This window comes from Rattus rattus, chromosome 13 (assembly GCF_011064425.1).
Source record: "Rattus rattus isolate New Zealand chromosome 13, Rrattus_CSIRO_v1, whole genome shotgun sequence".
In the NCBI taxonomy this organism is placed as follows: Eukaryota; Metazoa; Chordata; class Mammalia; order Rodentia; family Muridae; genus Rattus; species Rattus rattus.
In genome coordinates, this window is record NC_046166.1 from 57,746,673 (window position 1) to 57,773,766 (window position 27,094).

At 40.4% G+C, this 27,094-nt stretch overlaps 1 protein-coding gene across 2 annotated transcripts in view; it reads left to right on the forward strand.

The window, feature by feature from the left end:
* Positions 1 to 27,094, forward strand: part of Unc5d (unc-5 netrin receptor D) — a 530,429-nt gene that overhangs the window by 287,480 nt on the left and 215,855 nt on the right. For both annotated transcript variants that reach the window (XM_032919094.1, XM_032919093.1), the window contains exon 2: positions 13,856 to 14,074. In XM_032919094.1, the coding sequence (XP_032774985.1) occupies positions 13,856 to 14,074 (219 nt within the window). The remainder of the gene's footprint in view (positions 1 to 13,855; positions 14,075 to 27,094) is intronic.

Consider the following 27,094-nt stretch of genomic DNA (forward strand, 5'->3'; position numbering starts at 1 on the left):
CTCCCAAGTCCTTGGGTACAGGAGTTATAATATGCCAGAGAACCACATCATCAATCTCTCATGGTTCCCCAATACAAGTGTGCTTTGGAAAGCCAAACGGATCCCTACAGCAGTGGATTTTTCTTGCCCGTAGGGTAGTTGTTGTTTTAGCTGGGATTAGTATGAGGCCAGGACTACATTTTTTGTTCTTACGTAAAAGTGTTCTTACATTTTAATCTTTGAAGAATCATTCACCAGAACTCTAAATTTAGGAAAGAAAAGATTTTTTTCTTGTACGAAGATAATTTTGTGTTATGTAGGAAAGTGGGATTTTTAAAGGAGGTTAATTGATATGATCTACAGTGGTTTCTTGAAATTATTCTGCTCCCTCCAACCTTGCCACCACCCCCAAGTTAAAGTGTAGCATTAATATTGATATCTTTCATCTTCTGCTGTCTGGCCATGCTGTTCTAAGCATTGTATGTTTTCTCTGCCCCTCTCAAATGAATGCACATGAGGATATTTATTTGTATGCATCATTTGTCTGAACCTAGTATGCTTCTACTTTTATCCCATTTTATACTAGAGTTCCCTCTGTAGTGAAGTATTACCTGGAAAAACAATTATTGAAAGGAAAAAAAAAAACAAGGGCTGATTAATGGTATCTGCTGCTCTTCTAGAGAACCTAGAATTGGTTCCTAGAACCCATACTGTGGATCACAGTTTTCTCAGTTCCAACTTGAAAGGATCTAATACCTTCCTCCAGCCTCCATAAGCACCAGACACACATGTGGTGTGCAAATAGGCATGCAGAAGAAACACCCATACAAATAAATTGAAAATAAAAATAGAAAAGCAGATAACCACATATAAGTTATACTGTAATATGTTATACTGTCTAAACTGTAGGCTGATTCCTGATCCCTTCACTACATTGTTCCCCACCATGTTCCAAACTGTTCTTGTTAGGGTTTTCCCTTATTTCTTACCCCAAGTGACCCAGAGCCACCCCTTGCTTGCTGTTGGGCTTTATGGCAGATACACAGGTTGGATAACTATCCTTTGAATTCTTTCTGTGTGGTGAAAGTTACTGTTCTTCCCTAAAATGTGACCGCTTTCTCCTTAGTGAGCTTGACTTTTGTATTCTGCCTTCTGGAAACCAGGATGTTCATGAGGTTCACTAACAACTCCTGCCTGCTGGCTTGCAGATTGCCCTCTTCAAGTGTCCCCAGTGGTGGAAAGCACAGACAGAGTCCTTCCTCTAAGGACTGTCCCCATTGCTGGGATAGTCACCCTCCAGACCTAGTCAGGTTCCAGAAATCACATTTTGGAAGTTGAACTTTCAAATATAAAGTTCAGTCCCTATTATCGAATCATGTGTTTGCTAGGACTGTGCAAACAGTGGAATGTCTAAGCCTCAATTTATCCTCCTGATTTTGATTCCACAAATTTTAGTACAGATGTTCAATGCTTAGGTCACATCCCAACCTTGTTTTCCCCACAGTCGTCTTCTGTTTCTGCAACTGTGGTATAGCCTGTACCACTGTGGGCACAGGGACCTAGAAAGGACAGTGATGGTAAACAGAGACACACGACTCTGGATTCCTCTCAAGAATGAACCAATATTATTTTTTCCACTGTTGGTTATGTATTGTTTAGAAGACACTAGCATTGCAAGAAGAGCTTGATCAAATAGTGATTTTGACTTCCTCAACTGAATCTGTCCTTTAGCACTTCTGTGGAAACAGTATCTTTACCCACTGATCTGAGATTTCCTGTGTTTTTTTTACTGGACAATATTGCTACTAGGCTTTGTCTCTCTCCTGCAGTTCTCTGTAGTCTTGGCCATGTCTGGGTCAGGGTTTAGCTTGAGAAAGGAATTGCTGATGACCTGGATCCTAACACCATTGCACACAGTTGTGCCATTGCACACTGTAAACTTTGGGTGTTGTCTACTTAGTGGTTCTTCTCCTGCCATGCCTCTCTCTATATGTAAGGACTGAGTTACTCATTTATAGTTTGGTTCTGATGTTAAACCCTACTCATCCTCTGAGGTCAGCCATGAACTCTGACACTCGTCTTCCCTTTAGTAGCTAGTTTTCAATTATTTGAAAATAAACACAAAGTAATGGAGCCTAAGTATTTATATAGAACCATACTTGGGAAGTAGCCAATCTCATTTTTAGGTAACAATACCTGAAAGGCATCTCCACCTTGAGATATTTGCGCTGTTAATTTTTCTTTAACTATCTTGGGAATGACCACAAAAACGTCATCTGACCAGGAGAGCTCTGGATCACAATAAAAACAAATCTGATAGAGAAATTAGTGCAATCACATAAACAACCATTATTTTCTCTCCCTTCCTACTTATCTAACAAGTCCATACTTAACCTAACAAAGAAATCTGGGGACTCTTGGACCTAACCACACATTTGTCCTGAAAGTCACCTCTAGATGTTAGTGAACGTTTCATTCCTCCTGGGGCACATTGACCCATTTGATTGATGGTTTAATATCTTCTCTCCAAGTAACAACTAGTGCTGGCTGTTTCTTTTAATTTCAAAAACTGTTCAGTAGTAGCACAGGTCATTACTGATCTACTGACCCAGACCCTGAATGACAACAAAATTAAGTGCTTGCTATGAGTTAGAGATAACCTGCAGGCGATCAACCTCTTGGTGATAAATGGCACACTGTAGTGGCCCAGCAATATGTACACGATCGTCTGATTCATATTCATTTGTACAAGGAGGGGAAGGGTGCTGAGATAGCTAAATAAGTAAATCACATAATGCAATTAAACCTACTCTCTAAGAGTGCTTCGTTACCTTCATTCTTCCTGCTGACACTGTGGATATCAGCCCTCACCCCAGTGCAATTAAACTGATTAGCCAATGTGAAGCTCCTGGAGTAGGTAGGAGGATTTATTCTTGTTATTGTTGCTGTTACCGTTGTTACAACTCTTTATTTGAATGCTCTGTAAGTCAGATGTCACGTTCTCACAGTATGTTATCTATGATGTACATGAAGCTCTTTACTGGACAAAATACAGCAGATGCAAGAAGCCTTAATTTTTCTAAGAGTATCCAGGGACCCATTGGCTTATCAGCTTAGATATTATCTCTTAAGCAACAAGTAACATTTTTCCACAACTGGCATGCTACTGGGTGGGCTGGGCTTTAGCAGTTTCTTTCTTACAAACAAAACAATAATATCCGGGATGCAACTCTGCCTGTATTCCATCCTTCGCCATTCATCCATCTCCTCATTGGTCTTGAATGATTAATATGCTGGTGACAATTTCAAGTAGAGATGAATGTCCAGCATGTAGTATGCAATATTAGAGTTCTTCTCTAGATACAATCTGTGTAATAGTCTACAGCATAAATGATTCCCTTTACCTGGAAGAACATAGAGGCCAAGGTAGGTTAGGAATCTTGCTCAAGGATTAATCCTTAGATCTGCTGGAGAAGAACCAATTCCACTATTTTGAGCCAAATTTAAAGCAAGGTTTATTAAGTATTGAATATTGACTATTGATGGACTTTGGTCAGGATCATTCCTTGGAATTTTCCAGCTGGAATAGCTCTGAGTCACTTATCACAGATGTTTGTAAGGACAGACCTGCAAGGACACATTGCTTTCCCATGAGGCTTTGTTATTTTCCAAGAACTACAATTCCCAACATTCCAGGATGTTACCTGACCTCTGACCAGGTAGGGCTTACAGTTTAACATTGGGCATTATAGACAATCACACAGCTAGTTAGAGTCTTGATTTGATAATAAGTCAAGTCCAAAGCCCACATTTCCCCCTGTAACCCAGCTGCATCTTGATAAAAAATGCAAGAAGCATGAGTATTCTTATTTGTCTCTGGTATCAGTTGGTGTACTTCTGTTGTACAAGTTCTCTGTCACAACTATATAACTGTCAAAGCAGGACATAGCTTTTATTGTGGGGCCCCAGTGCCATGCAGTATTGTCAATTTTTACTGAAGAGCACATCCCAGGGGGCTCAAATGTGTCTGTGTGTTCAGAAAAATAACAAAAGATTTAAAGGATTTCTTATGAGCGTCAGACCTCCATTGTCATAGACACATCTTAGGCGACTTCTCAGAAGTGACTTTGCTGGGCCAAATAGGACATCTCATTAAGAAATGCTAGACAGGCACAGGCACTGCTCCTTTAAAACAAAGACATAGATGTCCATAAAAAACATTGATTTCTTTAAAAAAAAAAGATTTATAGTGCTGTTTGTATAGAACATTCTTTTTGCTTAGAGCTAGCAATCTGTTCAAAAGTCAGTTGCAGACTACCTGAACTCTTGCTCGTGATAATGTGATGACATAGATTTCCTTTTTTTTTTTTTAATTTTTAAACGTGGTAACAAATGGATTAATGGCCAGGAGAAAATGTAGAAAGTGTTCCTGCCTTCAAGTGCCAAGTCAGGTCTTGTTTTTAGGTGACACAGATACAGTGTATTTAAGAACATATAATAGAACATTTAATAATCAGAATGTTCCAACATCGAAAACAAAGTAAATAATAATAGCTGGTGTTTTTTTAGCATAACAAGTAAATATGTTCAATAAGTGATTATTACTGCTTTTACATATGAATTAGTGAACATCCCAGAAAGATCATGCTCGAAGCTAGTGATAATGGACATCGTAATTGAACAGAAGTGAAAACTGTAATTGTTATTAGGTTGTGGTCTGTGAAACTTCACAGTCTTCTTGGAAATAAAGTGAACAGTGTGTACTCTGCTCTTACTACCTTATTCCCAATGAGGATGGTCTCAAGGTCTCCTTGTGTTTTCATGTATTTGCATATTTATCGTTTTTAAAATTTATTCAATACACATGTGTTGATCCTCAGAGTTGTTTGCCCAGGGGGGGATATAAATAATGGAAGTGATCCCCACATGCTCTCCTTTCATGGAACCTATTGTGGAGACTGGAGGAAGAGGCAGTGATACCATGAATAATTAAAGAGTCATTTCAAGTGTAGGAGAAGAGATGATAAGAGTGATGTAGCCAATGCAGAATTCCTCAAGTTCAGGTAGAACTTCACATAAGAATGTGTCAGCTAAGCTGAACGTGAAATATGTGAATGAGAGTTAAGCAAAAGCAGGCAAATTAATATTGTGGGCAGAAGGCATATATAAGGATATCTATATAATGTTAAATATGCTTAAATCCCTGGAAGAATCGAGTCGGTTTCTATAATTTTCATGTAGTGTAGATTGACTCAGCATGGACTTGAGAACTCTGGTCATGTTGAAAGAGATATCATTAAGAAGCCAATGCTGAAAGGCTTGGTTAGTTGTGTGGGAAAATAGGAGTATTAACTAAAACACATTTAACAAAAGGGAAGAATATTTGAACTACACCTTTGCACGTTCCATGCTGCTGTACAGTTCATGGGAGGATCAACAGAAAGGGAACAGAGAGGATGACAAGACACAATTTCTACAAGCAGTGTAATTGAGGAGAGCGATGGCGGCGATCAGGAATGACAGGAAAGAGGCATGCATGAAGAGGTGATGCTACGTCTGAAAGATGCTGGGGGGGGAGAGAATCAGTAGAGTTAGTGAGGAATAAAAAGAAAATGAATAATGATAACCATTTTCTGGAAGTAGCTACATGAATATTGAAAACTGCTCTTTTGTAATTTAGTATCTGATAGTAGATCATACTTTTCAGTGCAAGTAAAATAATCAAATATCAACTACTATACTTTTAGTTGTACTTGACTTTACCAGAATGTTTTAGATGATTATTTTTCTGGGTAAAATTTCTCAATATCTTTATAATTATACTTTGGACTATGTCATCACAAGACTGGTTCAGTGAAGTGCAGAGGTTTGTATGTGAAGTATTTGTAGAGATGCGAGGGGTTTGTTGCATGGTGGAAGTCTTTGACCAGCAGCCTCAAGCCTGGGGCTTAGATGGCTTCTGTAATAAGACAGGTGTCCAAGGTTTTATCTAAGAACTTCCACTGCTTTATTTTACCTGTGTGTAGCACACAACACATTCTAATGAACCATGCTGTAGTCAGTTCATCACGGATTTAATTTTCAAACTCTGAGACTCATTTGTGTCCCCTGATGTCTGATAGAAGCAGAGTTATTTCAATAAGAATTTAGCATTTGTTCCTTACACTTTAGCTTTCTCCTCCTTGTTTCCTTTTATCGTTATAAGATTGAAAGCCCATGCTCTATTCTCGCATCACATAGAAAGCCTGCAGCTCTCCTCGAAAGGTAATTTTGCAAGAAAAAAATTAATTCATATGAATGCTCTTTGATTGTTTGGTTTTCTGTCATTCAGTCTCACATTAAAACAACAATTTTTTTTCATAAACATGAATGGCCTCTCAGTTAAAAACTGGCAGTTATAAATGCAACACAGTAATGCTTTAAAAGGAAAACCTTCCCCACGTCCCACGAGATTTTTCAAATGAAGTTGATTCCTCGTCAGCTGCCCAGAGACATGCAGTGATGTTATTGGTTGCTGTAGAGAAATGTAACCAGTTAATATATTCTCTCAGCTTTCTACTGTTTACTTATCTAAAGGGATGATTCTTACACACCATTTGATAGGAACTTTTATTTTTTACATTTTCATTAAGGCAGATTTATTTACTTCATCCTCAATGCTCAGTCATTCTTGGTGTTCTGCCGTTCTTTCTCAAACACTACCCGTCTCTTAGGTCACTGTAGAAAGGTATTACACCTTGATTAGCATCCTCAGAACCTAAAGCACTGTTTGATCTTGATAGGCAAGCTAATAGGTGTCCTACAAAGAAATACTCTGTTGAACAAATTAAAGGATACTTTGCCAGTTATGGAATTGTCAATAGACCTCGATAACCTCTGTTAAAAGTTGCATATCTTTATTTTAGGCAATAATAAGTGACCCTTTACATTTTCTTTGAACACAAGGTAGGCTATGGTAACCTCGTTGCATGCTGCAGAGAAGATTTGTTCAATGTGACAATATGTCGGAGTGACAGTATATGAGATTAGCCGCGAGGCAACGTTGAAGTCGCACAGATATATGCCTTCCCATCGCTTCCAGTTTCACTAGCGCTTGGGAAGAGGGCAGAGTGCTGCGTAAATTAAAAACTAAAAGTTAAGAACAACCATCTGTGGCTGGAGCAATGGCTCAATAGAAAGCACTTGCTGCTCTTCAGAATATTTGGGGGGCAGTTAAGAACTATCCACAGTTCCAGTTCTAGAGGACCCATTGCCCTCTTCTCACACCCATAAGGCACATGCAGGGTGTACTTACAATGTGCGTGCATCCAAACCACTAATGCACATAAGATAAAAGTAAATGATCTTTTAGAAAAATGAACCTTGGATTGGGGTCAAGGAGAAGTCATGAATGTACGTCATCACTGTATGATAAGCCTCATGGAAACAGGTCACGTTTACATAAACAAAAGAGAAAACCCAGCCCTGTCTTTGGATTATGTAAAATGATTTCCCCAGTGTGGCTTTCTGGTCCGGTTTGTATATTGCCAAACTCCAATATGCTTGCAGACTATGAACGGAATTTAAAGTTCATCTCAAGGTATTTACTTCACGAGAACCATTTCAGAAAAATGGTCTCTTGATCTTATAAAAAAAAATCTTATTTTTCATTTGCCTAGAGAAGCTAATAGTTTTGGGATCTGACCAACAGGACCTGAAACCCATTGTGCTTAACGAGAATTTGCAGCCTCATGAGAGCCTGGTGTGTTGCAATATTGTGTATTTATTGTATGATTTTCAGTGTTCTTGACTTAAAATAATTTCACTGATACACACACAAACACACACACACACACATACATTCGCACGTGTGCACACACACATAAGTAGTCACAGGTAGAAAATGTGTAAGTAATAATCTTATGTGGACTGGAGATAAAAACTGAAATGCTGATTACAATGAGAGCTGAAATACTATTTGCAAAATTCAAGCACAAGCATCAGCATGCACTTCAGAATCGAAGTCAAGGGGATTATAATTTAATTCCCATTCTTTTTATATGGATGTTTATTACGAAAGTCCAAAAACGGGATTGGGGAGATTATTTACTTGTTGAGAGGACTGACTGCTCTTTTAGAGGACCTGGATTTGGTTCCCTGAAACCACATGGTGACTCTCAGCAGTCTGTAAAGGGATGGTATGCCTCTGTATGGCCTCCCCAGCATCAAAGACGCACGTGGTGCATGAACCCATGTGCTGATTAAGCACCTGTACACATAATACAAACATTTTATGTTTTTAAAAGAGGTAGAAGGGACCCTTATTTATGTCACCCTTAGTCATTTATAATATTCCTTACATGTACGGTCTTATTTTTGCCACCAAAGAACAAGGTTTCGTCGTCCATTGTTGAGGATGAGAGAACACAGCTAGATGGCAATGAAAAGTCAGAGTTACCCAGACGTGATCAGCTGATTTCATCCTGAAGCGCTCTTTGATGGTATGGTTGCTCGATGCACGTTGAGCCTCTTGCCAGTATAGTGTAACAACAGGCATGCTTTGCAGATAGAAGAGAAAAATGTGAAATATATTTAAATGTAATACCCTTTTCAGGAAAAGTAATAACAGTTTAGAACATCTCCAACTTCACAAAGCTCTATTTGACTTCTAATAAAGGAGTAGTGGGTCAAGGGTTTAACACTGATCCTGGTTTGTGACATCTGTTGTCTGACGTGGGTCCGATTCTATTACTGAATTTTATATTAAAAGATAGATTGTCATGTAGCTCAGGCTGGCCACTAACTCATTATTTCGCTAAGGATGGGTTTACATTTCTGATCTTCCAGATTCTCCCTCTGCTGGGCTGGGTTCCACATGTTTGCTAGCATAGTCAATCTATAGAGTACCAAGGATCAAGGCCAGGGCTTTAGGCTTCATGAATTCTAGGCGAGCACTAAGTAACTATATCTCAAGGTTCCAGTTCCATTATAAACGATACAACACATGGAAGGGTCAAAGAGCAGTCTCACTTGGTTAAAACTAATAGAATGACACTGCCTTCATCCCACCCTTTCCTGAGGCTCAGCAGCTTTTAAAAGACATTCCTTATGTCTTAACTGGAACTTGATTCTTAAGAGTTCCTGCTTAAAAAGGAAAATTGTTTCTAAGTGATACACTGGAAATTCTTTTCTTATATTATTCTTACAAGGTGATGTGTGTGTGTGTGTGTGTGTGTGTGTGTGTGTGTGTGTGTGTGTGTGTAAATGTGTGTGATGGTAGGGATAGAGCCCAGGCCCTTGCCTGTGACAGGCTCGTGCTCAACTATTTAACTGCACCCCAACCCCTAACTTCATTATTTCTAGGTTTGGTGAGAATGGCTCATAAATTGACTATATTCTGGTGATTATTTGCTGTTAGTTTGAATTATTTTTATTTTTCTTATGACTTTCTCTCCACTGTGCTCTCAACAGTGGTCCTGACTTTGTCTCCCAGATCAACTGACAGGAAAGGTGTCCTAGTTGATGGCAATGGTGAGGTTCACAGAAAACGTATGTTTGTTTATCCTGTTCTCCAGATTCTAGGAATTGCATACAGTCCCCCCAAGGCTGGCCCACAATAAATGACAGTGTGACCTAACTGAAATGGGATTATGATGAGAGCTGGATTCCTACATTCATATCCTGAGTCCACAGTTTTCAGGCTGAACGATCTTAGATAAGATTTTCATGCCAAGCATTCTGGCAAATGCAAACTGGAGTAATCCTATCTCACCTGGGAGAGCTGTCCTGAAGACTGAAGGATTGAATGTCTGAAGAGGGTCATGCCATCACCTATAAGCACACAGAAAATAGCAGCTCTCAGTTTTGCTTTCTGCTCACATGGTTTCCAAGTATCTTAGCTTCTCAGAACGGATAAAGAAACGTTACTCAGTAGCTTTTAAAGCACTGTCTTCTGTTTCTGGATTGGTGTTGGAGGAGTTGTCAGCCATGTCTGTTCAGACCCGTCTTTTGTCTTTGATTTTCCTTGGGGCCTTCCCCACAAGAAGAAAAGGGGCAAGGGCTGGTAAGTACCAAAGCTTTGATCGGAGAAATAAAAGGTTTCCAAGAAGTTTCTGTTTGTCATTCTTTGGTTAGGCCAGTGTATTTACCATGCAAGTATTCAAGAGTGTCAATAGAGGAGCATGACTCCCCTCCTTTATTGTCATCAGGATGTTGGGCAAAGCAGGTGGCTATCATTGATTGCCAGGATCTGTCACATGAGATCTTAAAATAAATCTCTCTTCCTCTCCCTCCCTTTCCCCCTCTCCCCCTCCTCCTCCCTCTCTCTCACACACGCACAATGGTAGAAGACATGCCAAGATTGTAAGTCAATTTGCTTTGAAGCACAAATACATTGATTCGATTTTCATAGAACTACTTCCTAGAGGAAATGACCTACCCTGCCCTCCTACAGAACAAAATCAATAAACTTCTAAGATCCTAAAATAATTCTCTCTTCCTTTCATGTTCCTCATCTTTCTTTCCTGCCTTACTTTGTGTGTGCTCATGTGTGTGTGGACATGAGTGTGAAAGCATGTATATGTACAAAAATGAGTAGATTGTGTTTGCGCATACAGGTAGAGGCCTTTAGTCAGCCATGTGTTATTCCTAAGCAGGTGTCCACCTTGATTCTGGAGTCAGGAATTTTCGAAAGACTGGAGCTCACTGGCCAGCTAGACAGAGGGCTGCCCGATGCTGCCTCCCAAGGGAATTACAAACGTGTGATGCTTTTAGGTGGGTCCTGGGCATTGAACTCAGCTCTTCATGCTTCCCTAGCAAGCATTTTATCAACTGAGGTATCTTCCCCACCCCTTCATTTCCTTTCATTCACTGAAGAATTTCAGAATAATTCCTAAAGAATTCTGTTCCAGGCTGCTGGTAAAGCCGATCAGGATGGTCATTAGGAGAGGTAATGAGGAAGATGCCCTGTTTGTCTCTGGGTCTGAGAAGGCAGACAGACAGCTGGGACACCAAGACATCTGCTGGAAGAAAAATGAACAGGGCAGTTTCTTGTCCCTCGTCAACTGAAGGAGTGGAATGGAGAGGGGTGGGAATCATTCAGGCCAGGTCAAACAGCGCTCGCAGCTCCTCTCTACAGAGCAAGGGGAAGAGGGGAGTAGCTCATACTGCCCCGCTGTTTGCTTCATTTATTTGTTGAAGAATGCAGAAAATGTTAAAAATATACTATTCTATAAAAATATACTAATCTATAAAAATATACTATTCTATACTTGCTTTCTCTCACCTTCTGTTATGCTTATAAATCAATTGTTTTATTTTGTGTGTTTAAGGATCCTCGCTTTCTTTTCTTTTTCTATGTAGGGCATGAATTGAACATTGCTTCAGTAATAACCAAGATTAAATATTACATTCCACCTTCCCTTTCTCTCTCCTCTAAACATTAAGATCTACTGATTCTTAAAGCAGATCTGTGCATAGGCAGAACATTTACCCTCAGGCTTCTTCATGTACTCCCCCGATCCCTATCTCTGATGCGGGCTCAACTGGTCTCTTTATCTAAAGGGCATCTATTAAACTGGAAGGAGAGAAACCTAATATTTTTTTTTAGATCTCCCTATTTTGTGTGTTGGATATTTAAAAACTTGATTTATTGTGTAATCTCCTGCCTTTGTTTTTGACATTTTACAAATGTGTTCTCAATGTTTGCTTGGCGTTTATAACAGTCAGCTATGCCCCTTGTAGTTCCTTTGAATATTCATACACTGCTAACAGGGAAAACCACATCAGGAAGAACGGGTCTCTGTGCCTCTTCATTCACGTTCCTATCCTAGGTGGAGGACAGCTATATATTCTTATCAATTACCCTTTCATGAGCAATGAATTACTTTGAACACAGCTCAAGCCCCTTGTGGGAGTTCGAGCATTTGATGTCCATAAAAATCTTTTAATATCCTTGTCATTTCCTCTAATGTATGGATTTACAAAAGCCTGCAGGGACTTGGTATTTATTGAAAATTGAAATTGGCATGAGTAGTCGGTAATAAAGTAAATTAATATATGATCTATTTTATGAAGACCATTGTAAATATAATTTAATACATCACTCAATCGTGCATACGCACACGCGCGCACGCGCGCGCACACACACACACACACACACACACACATTTTATTCTGGAAAGGCTCTCTCCACCTGTGGTATCTCTGATAGATATAATCAGTGATTTTATTGTGATTTCATGAAGTAAAATATTTATGCCTTTTAGAGTCCTTGTTTTCCCGGTGGCTTTTTAAATCTCTAATCACTTACATAGAATTAGCCCCTCCTTTTCAAATGCATCTCGAAGCTTGGAGTACTGCGGACTCTCTGTTTGAGGCCGCCCTCATACACCTTGGGTTGATAGATTTAACAGCAAACAGCCCTGTTTTGGAGAACCAGGCTATTATTATGCTTACTCCATCTCAATTGCAAACCTTGCTTACATGTTCCCGGGGTGAGGAGTTATTTTTATAGCTCACAGTAGTCTGTTTGCATCCATATATAAAAAAATTTCCTCAAGTACTGACCTCTCTGTACCTTTTCAGTGTGTGTGTGTGTGTGTGTGTGTGTGTGTGTGTGTGTGTGTGTGTGTGTGAGAGAGAGAGAGAGAGAGAGAGAGAGAGAGAGAGAGAGAGAGAGAGAGAGAATTCAGAAAGTTTTTTTTTTAAGTCATTAGTTATGCTTACCTCCCACAATGCTTACTGGTTTTGGTTTTGGCTTAAATTGTGAATTATGATATGAAACTCTGTTCACGATGACATGGGAAAGTCAGGCTAGACTGTAAAGGGCTCATCCATTACTCGGTGCTCCCCTAGTGGTTGGATCTCAGGAGAAAGGATATTCTTCCTAGTCCTCGGGTCAGTTTTAAAAACCCCTTTGGCCTCCAGCATGTTCCAGGGAAGAAATGCCTTTGATATTGAAACTGTTGCCTTCTTTGTTCTGCTGCTGGGCTGCCCTTTGAAAGACAGGTCTTTTCTTCCTACATTTCCTGCTTGGTAGTGCTTCATCTTGTGGTGCTTGCCGGAGACTGAAATCCATACAAAATGTATCAGTGAGATAGAAAAGCAGTCCCTACTGTGGCGTTTCCCTTTCCTAGAACTTCAGGAGTTCTAAAGTTGGTGAGGAGCCATTTCCACTTGATCTCTGAATAAAAACATTGTAACTGGGTTTGGAGTTCTTTTGATGATTTGTCTCATCTGTCAGCCTTAGTGGTGTAATACATAGTCAGTCCCATGATGGAGAAATATGTGGGGACAGAGAATGAAATTCCTCCTAGTTCTTAAAAAAGAAGTAGGAAGTTGAAAAGTTACCAAAAATGTACTATACAACTCAGTAGTTTCATAGGTAAAGAAAGCAGGTATTGGACTTTGATGGGAAGCCTCCATCCCCATCCACACATACCAGGAAATTACGTAGATTATTTATCCTGTCCCACCTCCACACTCATTCACATATGCTGGAAAACTACATATATTCTCGACCTTTTCTCCAAAGTTGGTAGCTTGAAATCCTCGCTGAATACGAGGCAACCACTTCTCAGGCTAAATTAGAGATTTGACCCCAGAGTTACTTAATCTCAGTTCTTTCCCCAGATGCTCAAATTCTAATTGAACTTGGGAGCTCTCCCATTCGTGCTCTCAGTTCTGAGGCAATGTGAAGGCACACCCTGCTGGAGGTTCCGTCTTTGCTAGGCCGGCTTTCAGAAGATAACCCCTTAGGCAGACCTTGGGACTGTACATATTGCGCGTTTCAACTCAGAATATGTGGAGGCGGGGCTGGTGGGGAATCTTCACTGTGATTTGCTTTCTAAGCCTTTGCTATACAATCCGGGTGCTGATCTCCTCTTCGATTTTCCAGGAGCCGACAGTGGCGAAGTTCTTCCGGACTCCATCCCGTCTGCCCCTGGAACTCTGCCCCATTTCATAGAGGAGCCTGAAGATGCCTACATCATCAAGAGCAACCCTATCGCACTCAGGTGCAAAGCCAGGCCCGCCATGCAGATCTTCTTCAAATGCAACGGGGAGTGGGTCCATCAGAACGAGCACGTGTCAGAAGAAAGCCTGGATGAGAGCTCAGGTAAGAGGTGAAGCAACCAAAGAAACAGAGTCGTCTACCCAGAGTCCCACCTTGTCGCTTAAGTCGGGAAGGGGAGGGAACATTCAGGACTTGCCTCCCCCTATGTGGGTGCAGGTAATGTCACCTCGTTTTAGACATGTAAGACAAATGATCTCATCTGTCAGTGATCTGACACCTTCCTTTGTTGTTTATTCTAGAATAGTTCAGAGGCGTTTTTCATGCTCTGTATAGCTTCAAAGACTCCACGTTGTATGAAGTTAATATTCCCATCGGAAATGAAGCCAGACAGTTGCTGTTTTTTTGTTTTAGGAATTCTAAATAATTTTGAGGCAAATATTAAATCTTTCATCAAAACCGTTTTAAGCAGCATAATTTCAATCACTTTTATGTTTTCCTCCTGGATATTGCTCTCATGTCTTTATTCGCACAGCTGGTGGTTTCTGGGTTCCTTTCTCATGTTGTGTTATTGTTTAATAGTGATACAACCAGAACTAGGGCACCATATTCTAGTGGGTTTTCAATATGGGCAGATTTTAGGATCATCCTTACTAGAGTGGCTAATTTTTCTGATAAATGATGAGAATACAGTCACACTCAGCTACGGCTTACTGAGCGCTAAAGCCATGAAGGCCTTAACTAGGCAAGTATTATTTTGGAACTTACGATCATAGACTGCGGTAGATAAAATTATTGACATCTACTAGATAAGTAATTAGAGGCTCAAAGAGATGTTAAATATACATGAAAAGCTCATACTAAGTCTCAGTATATTTTCTGATGAAAACATTCAAATATTTTTAAAATTTTAGATTTACTTATTTTATTGTAATATTTTGCTTTCAAGTATTTATCTATACCATATGCATGCCTGTTGCCCTGTTAGGTCAGAAGAGGACATTACATCCTCTGAAACTAGAGTTAAGCATGGTTGTGAACTACCATGAGAGTTCTGAGAACCAAACCAGGGGCCTCTGTAAGAGCAACAAGTGATCTCAACCATGGAACCATCTCTCTAGCACACCATCACACATTTCTCTTGCCTGCTCTTGGCATTCTTTTCTTCCTACTTAGTTGCTTCCCCAGCCTTGATAGGAGGGCTTTTGTATTGTCTTAATTTATCCTGTTTTTGTCATGTTTTGTTGTTGACTCTTGGAAGACTGTTTTTTCTAAAGTAAAATGGAAGAGGGGAAGTGGGTCAGGGAAAGAGGGAGGTGGGGGGAAGGAGCTAGAAGGAGTGGAGGTACAGGAAGGTGAGGTTGGGATGCAGTATATGAGAGAAGAATCTATTTGCAATATTAAAAAAGAAATAAATGATGAATAAACAATTAAACTTGTTTTTAATAAGGTTTTATATTTCACCGTATAGCAGAAATCATATATGCTTCTGAACTTTATCTCCTCTCACAGGATTCAGTTTGAGCTGACCTTTGATTATTCTTTTTTATGGGTGGTGATTTGGTCAGTTAACTAGATATTAGAATTTTTAATAAATTGGAAGGCCTCAGTATAATTAGAAAGTTTCAGATGAGCTAACTGTGTTAAATATAACACTGGTTTTCAGTGCATTTTAGACCTTGCAGAAGATTTAATGATAGGAAAGTGATAGCTCAGATGGGTGTTCTATAAACATATGTAAAGAACAAGGCAAATTTTCCAACACATACCGTGTAAATGAAGTTTGAATGTTTTCAGAGAGGTATGTGGTATTGTGGACTCATAGAAAATGCCACTTCCCAGTGGGAATTTTATGTAAGGGACATTACTGATCCAAATAGGCATCCCTGATGATACATTCCATGAATGTGTAGAACATCTTGATTATGCAAGTGTCAGTATCATTAGCCAATGGACAAATCCTAGTGTGTGCCCAATGGGAAGTATAGTTGATTTAAAACCCAATGTTGCTCTACAACGGTGTTCCTCAAGCTGCGAGTGGCAAACCCTTTCATGGGAGTCACATATCAGATATCCTGCACATCAAATATTTACAGTGCAATCTATGAGAGTGGAAAATTGTAGTTCTGAAATTGCAAAGAATAATTTTAGTTGGGGCCACCACAACATGAGGCATTATATTAGAGGGTCACAGCATTGAGGAGGTTGAGAACATCTGATCTTGGAGAAGGGCAACTGAGAGAATACAATCAGTGATGGGAAAGGTGTCAACAGGCATTTGGAGGAGGCCTGCATTTGGATAGATGTGTTGGTTTTGAAGATGATATTGAGACCGGAAGTACAGTGACTAGAGTATGCTTTCCAGAGCAAATCCTACGTAAAAGTATGGAATTGCAAGGCAAAGCAAAAACGAGGAAATTTGTAGTCTTGGATAATTCAGATAAGGAAAGGAAAGTCAGAGACTTGAGTACAAACTGGGTACCCATTATAACAAGCACTTTAGTATCCATGAATTCAGAAACATTAGTAACACAGGACTTCAAAGATGATTGGATAAACAAATGGATGGAGATAGATTAATATCAATTAACCTTTAACCAGGAGGGCAGTATAATTAATCCAAATTATATTAGCAGGGAGAAGAATCCAGAGGTGATTGTTGGGACACACACAATTTGAAGTGCTTATGTGTTCCAGTGAAAAGATAGGGTTCAGAGAGTTGACAGAGATCAGGGGCACACAAGTACATCTGGGAATTATCTGTAAAGAATGAAGGCCGAGAGATGGAAAGTCTAATGTGAACAGAAAAAGCCTGAGAGATCAGCAGCAGCAGTCAGAGAGAGGGAGGCCCTGTGTGACTGAGAAGTGTGTGGAATATGCAGAGTTCCAAAGTAAGAGGGGAAGAAGTTTGCTTAAAAGGGTTTTCATTCTGCCAATGCCTGGAGAGAGGAGAGAAAGAGCAAGAGAGCAAGAGAGCGAGAGAGAGGGGGGGAGGAGGGGGGGGAGAGAGGGGGGAAGGAGGGAGGGGGGGAGAGAGAGAGAGAGAGAGAGAGAGAGAGAGAGAGAGAGAGAAGGAAGGAGGAGGGGGGCATGGAAGGAGGGAGGTAAAAGGGAGACTTATGCGGTTAACTTAGTCCGTCCACTTGGGATGAAGGAATTACAAATGGCTGGTAGAGGATTACCAGAAGTGTTGCTCATTTCTATCCTTTTGGGATTTGATAAGAGGAGGTAAAAACTGTTTGCTTTGAATGTATACTTCTCAAGACCATAGCATGGTTGGTGGACTCTGGGGATATTACTGAGGAAAAGGAAGGCATCTGAGAGATCATCTAACAGCTTTATATTTAAATGTGTGGGTTGGAGAGGGGGTATAGGTAGTTTGTGACATGGCTACTTCCGGATGTAAATACTATGCTGATTTCAGGTATATTCTTCAACACTATGAACCATTGCCCCTACATCTTCATATATTCTCCTTCAGCTCAAAAAATCTTACAAGTTCTCTTTGAATTCCATACATGGATCATCATTCTCCATCATGAATCTGCTTAGGTTTTATGCTCCAAGACTGAGACTCCATATACACTCTGTTGAGTTTTGTTCTTCCTGACAGAGTACACAATCTCTGTATATGATCTCTTGGAGTTCCATGTCTTATTCTCTGCAGTTTCTTATGTTCGGCAAAGTTTCCAGGGTTATGGGTAAAGTTTCCTAAAAACAAAGATATACTATAATCAAAGGTAAAAGAAAAAACAGACTTGATTTTCCTATTCTGTATTCCCAAACATGGGAGGTATGAGGCCTTACTAGATGAACTTGTTGGAAATGGTTGCAACAGGGACAATACCCACCTTTTTTAGAATGAGAATTTTATAGGAGGATGCTAAGATGTGGACGCATATGACAGAGGTGTACCCATCAAGTAAATGGTACCCTGCCGATGGCAGTGGGTTATAACAGGTCATTATGTCCAATGAGGCCTCAAATTCCAGCAGCCCAATGGGGCTGTTTGCCATATTTTTTTTTGGTGTCCGTACCCTACATTGTATAAATGGCTCCAAATGTAAGGTGGAATGCTGTCAAATAATCAGCTATTCCTCTAACGCTGTTAACCAATCCCCATTTAATATAGCGCAAATTGGTAAAGAGTGCAAGCCAATTGAATAGTTTACCCTCCTGTAATTTCACAATATTTTGTTTTGTTATTATTTTCCCCTTTTAATTCTAGTAGCATTGCTAGGCAACTCTCTGTCTTGTGGAGACCATTGTTGATTACATTTTCTTCTAAATAAAATCTGCCCTCCAGTTCTTTTTGTAAGGCCAAGAAAAGTCATGTAGTTCAAAGTTGCCACAGAATAAAATTCATAAATGAAAAAAATCAGGAGAGAATATATATATATATGTTTTTAAAATGTCTTTAGAAAGTAATTTAAATCTTACTTCTTTGAAATATTATAATAAGCACAACCTTGTTATGTAAGTCATCTTGGTAGAACCAATAGGAAATAACTATTTCTCTTCAAATATTTTTCCCATGTTCTTAGTGGACGTTGTCCTTTGCCATACCCTGTGATTGTTTTCCCAGTGCTATATTAATGCTATAATGGTATAAATAGCAGTGAGATGAGTGTAGATATTTATCCCAAATCAATACATGAGTGCAAATACACAGGAAAAATAGCCAGAGATATTGAAAAGTAGAAGATGCATTATCTACCCAAGGTTCTCTACAAGAAGCTGGATGATGCAGCTGGACTACTGTTAAAGACTAAATGGCTTTTGATGAGATCTGTAAAATAATCCCTTCCAATCCAGCAAGACTGAATGGCACCGAGAACTCAAGGACAGGAGACACCATTTGTCCAGAAGTATGGGGGAACTGTCCATATTCTCTGAGAGCACAGTATGAAGTCACCCTTGGCCTGTCTTTGGACAAGTTTTCCCTTTCCGAACTACTATAATTGATACACTATATATTTGGGACATAGGCTTTATTTCTTCAAGGGTATGATGGGGACACATAGGACCTGATAGTGCTGAAAGGAGGCATGGAATCTTTTCGTGTTTCTGAATCGGAAGCAATAAGTCCTTTCAGTAGTTAAAAGCTGCAAACTGCCTTTGGTCTTTCTGGTAATTTGGACCCGTCATCTAACCGTTCAAATAAGAAGAAAAAGGATTGTGTGTTTTCGTGCAATTTAGCTTGGAAAACCCTGAGCTAGAGTTCTTTCCTGCGAAAAAGTACAATTTATTTGACATGAGTTACGGTGTTTTCACAGACGTGACTATACCTCTTAGTAATGTACACTCTCGGTTCTCTGCGTGAGCCAAGGGATCCTCTCATTTGTTCTGCCTCATTTCGGTTGGAAACATGGGGCTCTTCTTCCTTGTATTTTGTTTCCGTTAACATCTGGAAGCTTTGAATGGTGGAGTAATCCCAACCCAGAAATCACACCCCTGTGAAATGGGGGGTACATTTAATAATCCAGTAATTAAAGCGGGGCACACAGGCCTTACAACACCACACACACCAAAGACATTAAGCACCACACATCTACACAATCAAGGTGGTGTTCCTGTGGGAAACTTCTGTTATCAATAAGCTAAACGATTTCAGTTTAGTAATAACCTAGATTCTGCTTTTTTTGTTTGTTTGTTTTAAATAATGATCTGTTGTTTATCCAACTTGAACTGGTGAAATGCTGTGTATTCCAGTATATCTGGAAAAAGTCTAAACTTGGCAAGTGTTTTTTTTTTTTCCTCTTTAAAGAATATCATTTCACGCCTTCCACTCTACGTTATTCCTTTTTGCACAGCTGGGGCCTTTCTCTTGGGATAAAACGTTAATGGATTGTATTGAGAAAAGGCAGAAGAGTAGAAATAAAAGTGTCTTAAATCTTTGAGTTTGTGTCTCAGAACTTCACTGCAGTGGTGATGAGGATTTGAATATAGTATCTTCCAGGAAACCCATCAATGTGTAAGCGTCTTCGATGATTCACAGATCACCAAAGCACCTTAGGGAAACATACATTTTAGCCCACAGGGCACAGAAGTGATCAATCCCCGCAGTCTTCTGCCAATGTCCGTACGCATTTGGAGCTCACATTTATAGAAACGCCCTTCCTCACAGCTCTGTACTCCATCTTGTTCATCGCCTGTTCTGAGAGAACACTGACATGATCTTAAAAGGTTTCGTAGACAATCATTACGAATTCCCTTCATAACATGTAGCAGACTCTTAGAAGACGTGTCTCTAGTGTCTTGTTTAAGCTATCCTACAACAACACAACAAGAACAAAAAGTTTGGGCACCATTTTCCTTCAGTCTAACTTTAACAGTGCTAGAAGCAGGTCCTTACTTCCTGGCACTGACCAAACACTTCTTAGGTCAGGGTCTCACTAGGTAGCCCAGGCTGGCCTGGAGCTCACTCTGTAGTCCATGATGGCATGGACCTTGTAATCCTCCTGTCTCTGCCTTCCCACGAATCCTAAATTCTTGAGCAATTATTTTTGGTTAATTTTTCAACCTGTTCTGTTAATGTAACACGAAATTGTATGACTTTTAATTTGAAGTTTGAATTATAAAAGATCTCAGACGAAGCGAAACAACGACAGTGACAATTTGCTCATGGTCAAAAAGATGGGTATGGATGTTCGAAGATCCTTACATGTGTTTGGGGTGTAGCTCTCCATTAACAAACATTTCCACTAGATGGTGTACCTCATTGCTTCCTTTCAGGTTTCTCCTGGTATAAAATGGAGTAATAAATGTATCTACCACCATTGCCTTGATGGCTATAGAACTTAATACATATGCTTTATTTAGCCCAGCCCTTGATACACAGCAAATACTCTGTCAAGGTTATCCTTCGAATGATGTAAGTTTGATATTCTAAAGCTTTTTATTTTAAAACTTAGCAAGTGTCTGATGATTCAAAAATTTACCATCACATTTTGATGACTCCGAAAAGATAAAAGATACATCCATGAATTATTTTACTTTATCGAATAATATTTTATTACTTGGATATGATTCATTTATGTCATATCCATTTAACATGTCAAATAACACATGTCAAATAACATACATCATGAACTTAGGCTGCAAAGAAGTGGCTTCCATGGCCGTGCGAAGAGAAAATCATTGACTAGGGCATAGCATTGGCAACCATGATCCTGTTTGCCCCAGTGAAATGTGGCTTAAAAGTAAGTCGTGTATGAAATGGTATCCTCTAAGTGACCTCACCGCATCCATTTCTGTCTCTGAAGTTTCTTCTTCTTGCTCTTATCAGACCACACTCTCAAGTTAATTTGCTTGCCTCTGCCACACACCTCTGAGCTGATTAATTCTAATCTCCAGTGTGGAAGAAACTGGAGCGCCTGGGTGTATTCTTCACTTCTGTACTTAAGTCTGAACTTGTAGTACTTCTGCAGAATGCATGAAGTGCTTATTATCCTGGGGAAACCAAAGAACGTTCATTACGCGTAGTGCACACACACATTCAAAGGATGAGGATTTCTCTTTCTTCTTTTTTTTTTGTCAGAATATATTTTAATCTCGTTGCTAGGATAAGGAGGCAAAAGACATTTAGCCCTAATTAGTCATCTGCCAGTAAAATGAAACACGGCCCCTCCTTTTAATTATCTATATTTAATTTACTACTTTCAGTAGCATGCTGGTCTGGAGACAGCTAAGTTCACCCACAATGTGAGGTGATTAGGTTTTCATGACAGCTTTTCCAGAGAACCGTAGTTTCAGAAACACAGGTGATCCATGTGCGCAGTGATGTCCTGCCATAGAAACTAAGCTTCACAGTGAGTGTCCTTGACGCCTTCAAGACAAAGGGAGAATGGGACCCAGACCATCAAGAAGACATTTTTTTTCTCCAAGGGGGGTGATAAGTCCATTTTGTGTGGTCTTATAATATTCTGTAGTTCCGTTGTCATAGAAGATGTCACTGAATGGGTAGGGCAGCTTAAGATATGGTCTCCTTTCAGCACAGTGATGACAGTAATCCTTATAGGTTGTCGTGACGACGCTCTTGGCACTTGTCACAAAAGTAGACAATAGATGAGGACCTCCATACATTTGTTTTCCAGATCAATATCTGCCACCAACTCTATAATGTCTTTGATTAGTTTCTTATATTATGGTGCTTAAAACTATTTTTAAAAGGCTTTGAAACATTATAATAGCACAAGTAAAGGGCATTGCACCAGTACAACAACTGAACGGTGCTAGTAAGTGATTATTCAAAACACGGGGAAAGTTTTCTATTACTCATGCACAACTTTAGAGTCTAGCCTGGGAACCACAAGAAATAAATAGAAAGCATTGGCTTACTTAAGCTATGAAAGCAGTTCTTCTGGGAGAATGGGCGATTTACTAACTCCTGAGCCTGTGGAGGAGACGGTGAGGCCACCTCAGGGCAACAGCTAGCCATCCGAAGGGCTGAGTCCTCTCATGGCTTTGAGGGTCAGTGGCAAAAGCTCATGGAGGCCAGAGATTAATGCCACTAGTGAGCACTCGGGTTCCTCCCTTCCCTCTAAGAGCTGAGCAAGGCATTGTAACTCATGAAATCGAAATCGTATTGCTATGGCCCTTTGGGACTTTTTTCTACAGAAAGCTGAATAATGATTCACGTGGTTAATGCCCATATAACTCTGAAACCTCTCAACACCAACTGGAAAATAAAGCATAGAGTATGTGGAATGTGGCTAGAAAAAGGAGCAGAACAAGAAAACAGGTCCGAAGTTTCCCATAAGAAAGCAACGCCCCTCCAACCAAGCTCTCTAGGCAATCGCCACTTTCATATGGTTTGGAAAAAAAGCAAAGCTTGTTTAAAGACAGAGAAGGATCCTAGCGTTCTTCTGGGATTTGCTTATTCTGTGTAATAAACTGAGCATCCTACCCTAGAGAACTCCAACTGAGCGAAGGGAAGCAGTTGGGGGTGGTGAGCACGTGGGAACTGTGTCGCATCCCTCCCCGAGTGCCCATCGCCAGGTGCATCCAAGAACTGGCTGCAACCATAACCAGGCAGAATGCTAGCGCTGAGCTTTGAGCTGGTGTGATAATGAGCTGTAGATAAAAGGCAGGAGGACAGCTGTTAGTAGGCACCAGGCTGTCGTTGGCATGGCTCTGAATGTTAAATACTACTCTGGGATCCTTTATGCTCTACACACCAAGTTAGGATCTTACCCTAAGACCGTGTAGTCCTTTTATTGAAAATTTGCCAGATATAAATCATGTTAATTCTCTTCTCTTTCGCCATCTCCCTCCTCCCCACCCCCCTTCACTTGTACACTTGTTCTCTGCCTTGAATTGTGAAACATCTACCTTCAATTAGTTGGGAAGTGCTCTAACTTTTCCTCTCCCTGCAGGATTAAACCTGCTAAAAGTAACTCGTGTTTTCTATCTGATAAATAAGGGGATTACAGCAGTAACTGCTGTCAGCATTTTTCTCATTTAAACAAATAAAGCTGACAAATGATGAAGTTCTGAGCTGTTCTGTTATGTTTAGAACATGCAGAGCGATTATTCATCTGCTGCCAATGTTAGTCTATCCACAACTAAACCATCCCAGAGCCCAGAAAGCTTATTAGCATATCAGTACTATAGTTCTAGTTTTATATTCTGTGAGACCCTACTCCAGAGCAAAGGCCGATGGGCATAATTTGCATGGCAAGTGAAAGGGTTGGGCTTCTCCATGCTTATTAGAGTCATGCAACTTATTGAGTGCCATGCCTCCTTCTTAACAAGATGCTATGTGTTGTTAGTCTGGAACTTTCGACCACTGTAACATTTCCCACAATCAAGTTAGCTGCAGTCTCTGGAGATAGAAAAGTACCTAGCTATGTCTGCTTGCAACACAGATGGGCGAACTTTAGTGGAGATGATAGGAGAAGTTACCTTAAGTAGAGAGAGCTTCTGCTTAGATGTTTCCCAGATGTGGATGTAGATTCTCATACGTGCCTACCTACTACCTGTATATACGGAGGTAAGTGTGTGTGTGTGTGTGTGTGTATGTGTGTGTGTGTGTGTGTGTATGTGTGTGTGTGTGTGTGTGTGTGTGTGTGTGTGTGTGTAATCACAAAAGAACGGGTGATTTGATAAAGAATGCCCTACTTTTTGAGAAAGACACCTTATCAAAGCAGCATTGTTTTGTTATGCTGGGTAAAACACAACAGATATAAAGACATTAAGGTGTTCTTAGACACGACGGTCAGACCAACTGGAGCCCTCATGTTTGAAGGAGGTGTCATCAAGTAATTAATACGTGTGTGTGTGTGTGTGTGTGTGTGTGTGTGTGTGTGTGTGTGTGTGTGTGTGTGTTTGGCAATGTCATTTGTGATCTGCTACCTTGATAATGCCGATGAGAAGAATATACCATGCTCAGGAAGCAGTTCGTTTGTATGGGCTGTGCTTTGTGACCCCTTAAAGAACATCTGAAATGGAATGCTAGTTGAGCCATCCTCATGTTGGATTCATGAGTTAAGGCTTTCCCCCTCCATCCTGGATGGGATGTCATAAAGAATAACCAAAAATAGAGCAATGTCAGTTCTGCTCTCCTTGGGATAGGGACTTCTTTTCTCTTTGCTCTTGCCAAAGTACCCTGTAAATGTCTCTGTATAGATTTGGTCAAGCAGGTTTAGGGCCTGTTGATCCTGTGGGGAGTACTCTGAAGTTCACAACAGCACATACAAACTAGTCCAGGCTCTGCGCACATCCTTGATACAGCTCCTATACTCCAAGCAACCATTCCCTGTCCTAACCCCAGGACCAAATAGGTAGTCAGTGTGTGACATTATTCAATTTAGCCAATTCTGGGCTTTACCATCCTTCCATTTTGATTCCCTTTCATGGGAACAAAGCAGGAAATCTCTTGTTCAGTTTCTCTCCCCTCCTACCTTCGGTTTGCCCTGGTACTTTCTGCTCCCTGTGTGGCCGAATGTGGCAGGCTGGGCCAGCTTTTTGCTAGCTTTGTAAATTTCATCCTTCATGCCAGTCATTTGTACATCTGCAAGTCTAACCACACTCGACTAAAATGAATTCTGTGTGTCCTTGGGGTAAGGGGGTTATGCAAATTGGTTGTTCAGATGTGTGTACTCCCTGTTTTCTGACTTGGATATGTGGCCCCTCTGAGATATTCTGAGGTGGATTAGATCGATTCACAAGTTGGATAGAATGAGAACGGAAGAGTGGCTCAACTACGTTTTTACCTTTCAAGTTTATCGTATCTAATAATGTTAGATATCGGAGCTGAAGAGATGGCTCAGCAGTTCAGAGCACTGGCTACTCTTCCAAAGGTCCTGAGTTCAAGTCCTAGCAAGAACATGTTGAGTCATAACCATCTGTAATAGGATCTAATATCCTCTTCTATGGTGTCAGTGACAGCATACTCATATACCTAAAGCAAATAATAGGTCTTTTTCAAATTATATATATATATATATATATATGCACAAAATAATGGGGTTCCATGTCATTGTTGGTGCAATTTGTCCACACCCACCCCCCGCGCACTGTCAGCCCCCATCCTCTATTTAGTCTCCTGACACCACGGAGTCCCCTTCTACTTTGCAATTTGTTTTTGTTTTCTTCGGCAGCTCATTTAATATGAGGATCTGCAGTTCCATCCCTTATCTCGTAAATAAGTAACATATTTTTTTTTTCCTTAATGGCTGGGTAACAATCCACTGTGAATACATAGCACATGGTCTTCATCCACTCATCTGGTGGTGGTTCCACGGGCTAATTTCAGGACAGCTCCTGTGAACAGTGCCACAGCGAGTAGGGATGTACAGCTGTCTCCATTGCGTGCTGAGTTTAATTCCCCCGGGTGTATGCCCAAGAGTGGTATAGCTGGATCATATATTAGTGATGTTTTCCCGAAAACCCACATACTGATTTTCATAGCAGCCTGACTAATTTACACTCCCACCAGCAGGGCATAGAGTTGCGGGCCTGCTTTACAAAGGTCCGGTGCTTTCTGACACAGTAAGTGTCCAGTCCCAGGCTGCCCTTCTCACCTATGGTACTGGTTTGATCCTTTCTTCTCTCCTTAACTCTTCAAAACAGATTATCCATTTGTTCTAAGTTGAAGAGTTAAGATGTCAGATGTCAGCAGGCTCTCCCCTGCACCAGCTCACTCCTGGTCCTTAACTCTTCAACTTCCCTTAACAGTATGTGGGCCCCACTCCTAGACACTTTCTCAAGAAACAGGGTTTGTTTTTGTTTTTAAGGGACTTCATTTTCCCTGTACTTTTCTCTTTTGTTTTCCCCTTTGCTAACAGACTCCTCCATTTCTAGTGCCCTGGCCCTGCTATGCTTAACCGTTTATCATTGTGCTTACCGTTTATCATTGCCAGGATGGGACCTGGAGCTTGTTCAGTACCAGGCAAATGTCACTTGAGCCCTTTAGTTGTGTGCAATGATGGTAGAAACGCAGCAATGCCATCACCTCTAAAACTCCATGCTTCTTTGCTCTGGAGAAATCCACAGATTGCAAGGATGCAAATCTTTAAAAAAGAAGAATTCAACGTATTGCAGCTTTCCACCAGAAGAAATGTGGACTGTTAACAGACACCTAGAGGAGTGTTGTGTGGGACCTCCTCCAAACTTAGGAAGCTTACCTCATATTGTGCATGATATTTTTTTTTGTGCCCATAACGGCCTCTTGTCACATATTATGAATAATGCGTTAGTGATTGGGTGGCCTGGATGTTCTCCATGGGATTAGTTCACTTCTGTTCTTAGATACCATTTAGCCACCAGCAGAGGCCGACTTCTATTCTACTTCTGTGCAGAATCTTTGTCTCACTTGAATTGGAATGACCCCATCTCCAACTCCTTCTTTGCTGCTAATTACTTTTAGTTTTTGTTTTGCTTTGTTTGTTGGTGTCTTTGTTTGTTTGTTTGTTTCTTCTCAAATACAATCTGTAAGTACATTCTTCTCTCATACCATACATCCTGACCGGTTTATAATACTCCCGCCCAGCTCCTCATCACCTCCCCTCTTCCCCCAGAAACATCCCCCACTGTGATTTCCTTCAGAAGAGAGCAGACTTCAAAAGGCAACAAAGCAATCATGAGAAAACAGGGTACAGTAAGATGAGGCAAATTCGTCCA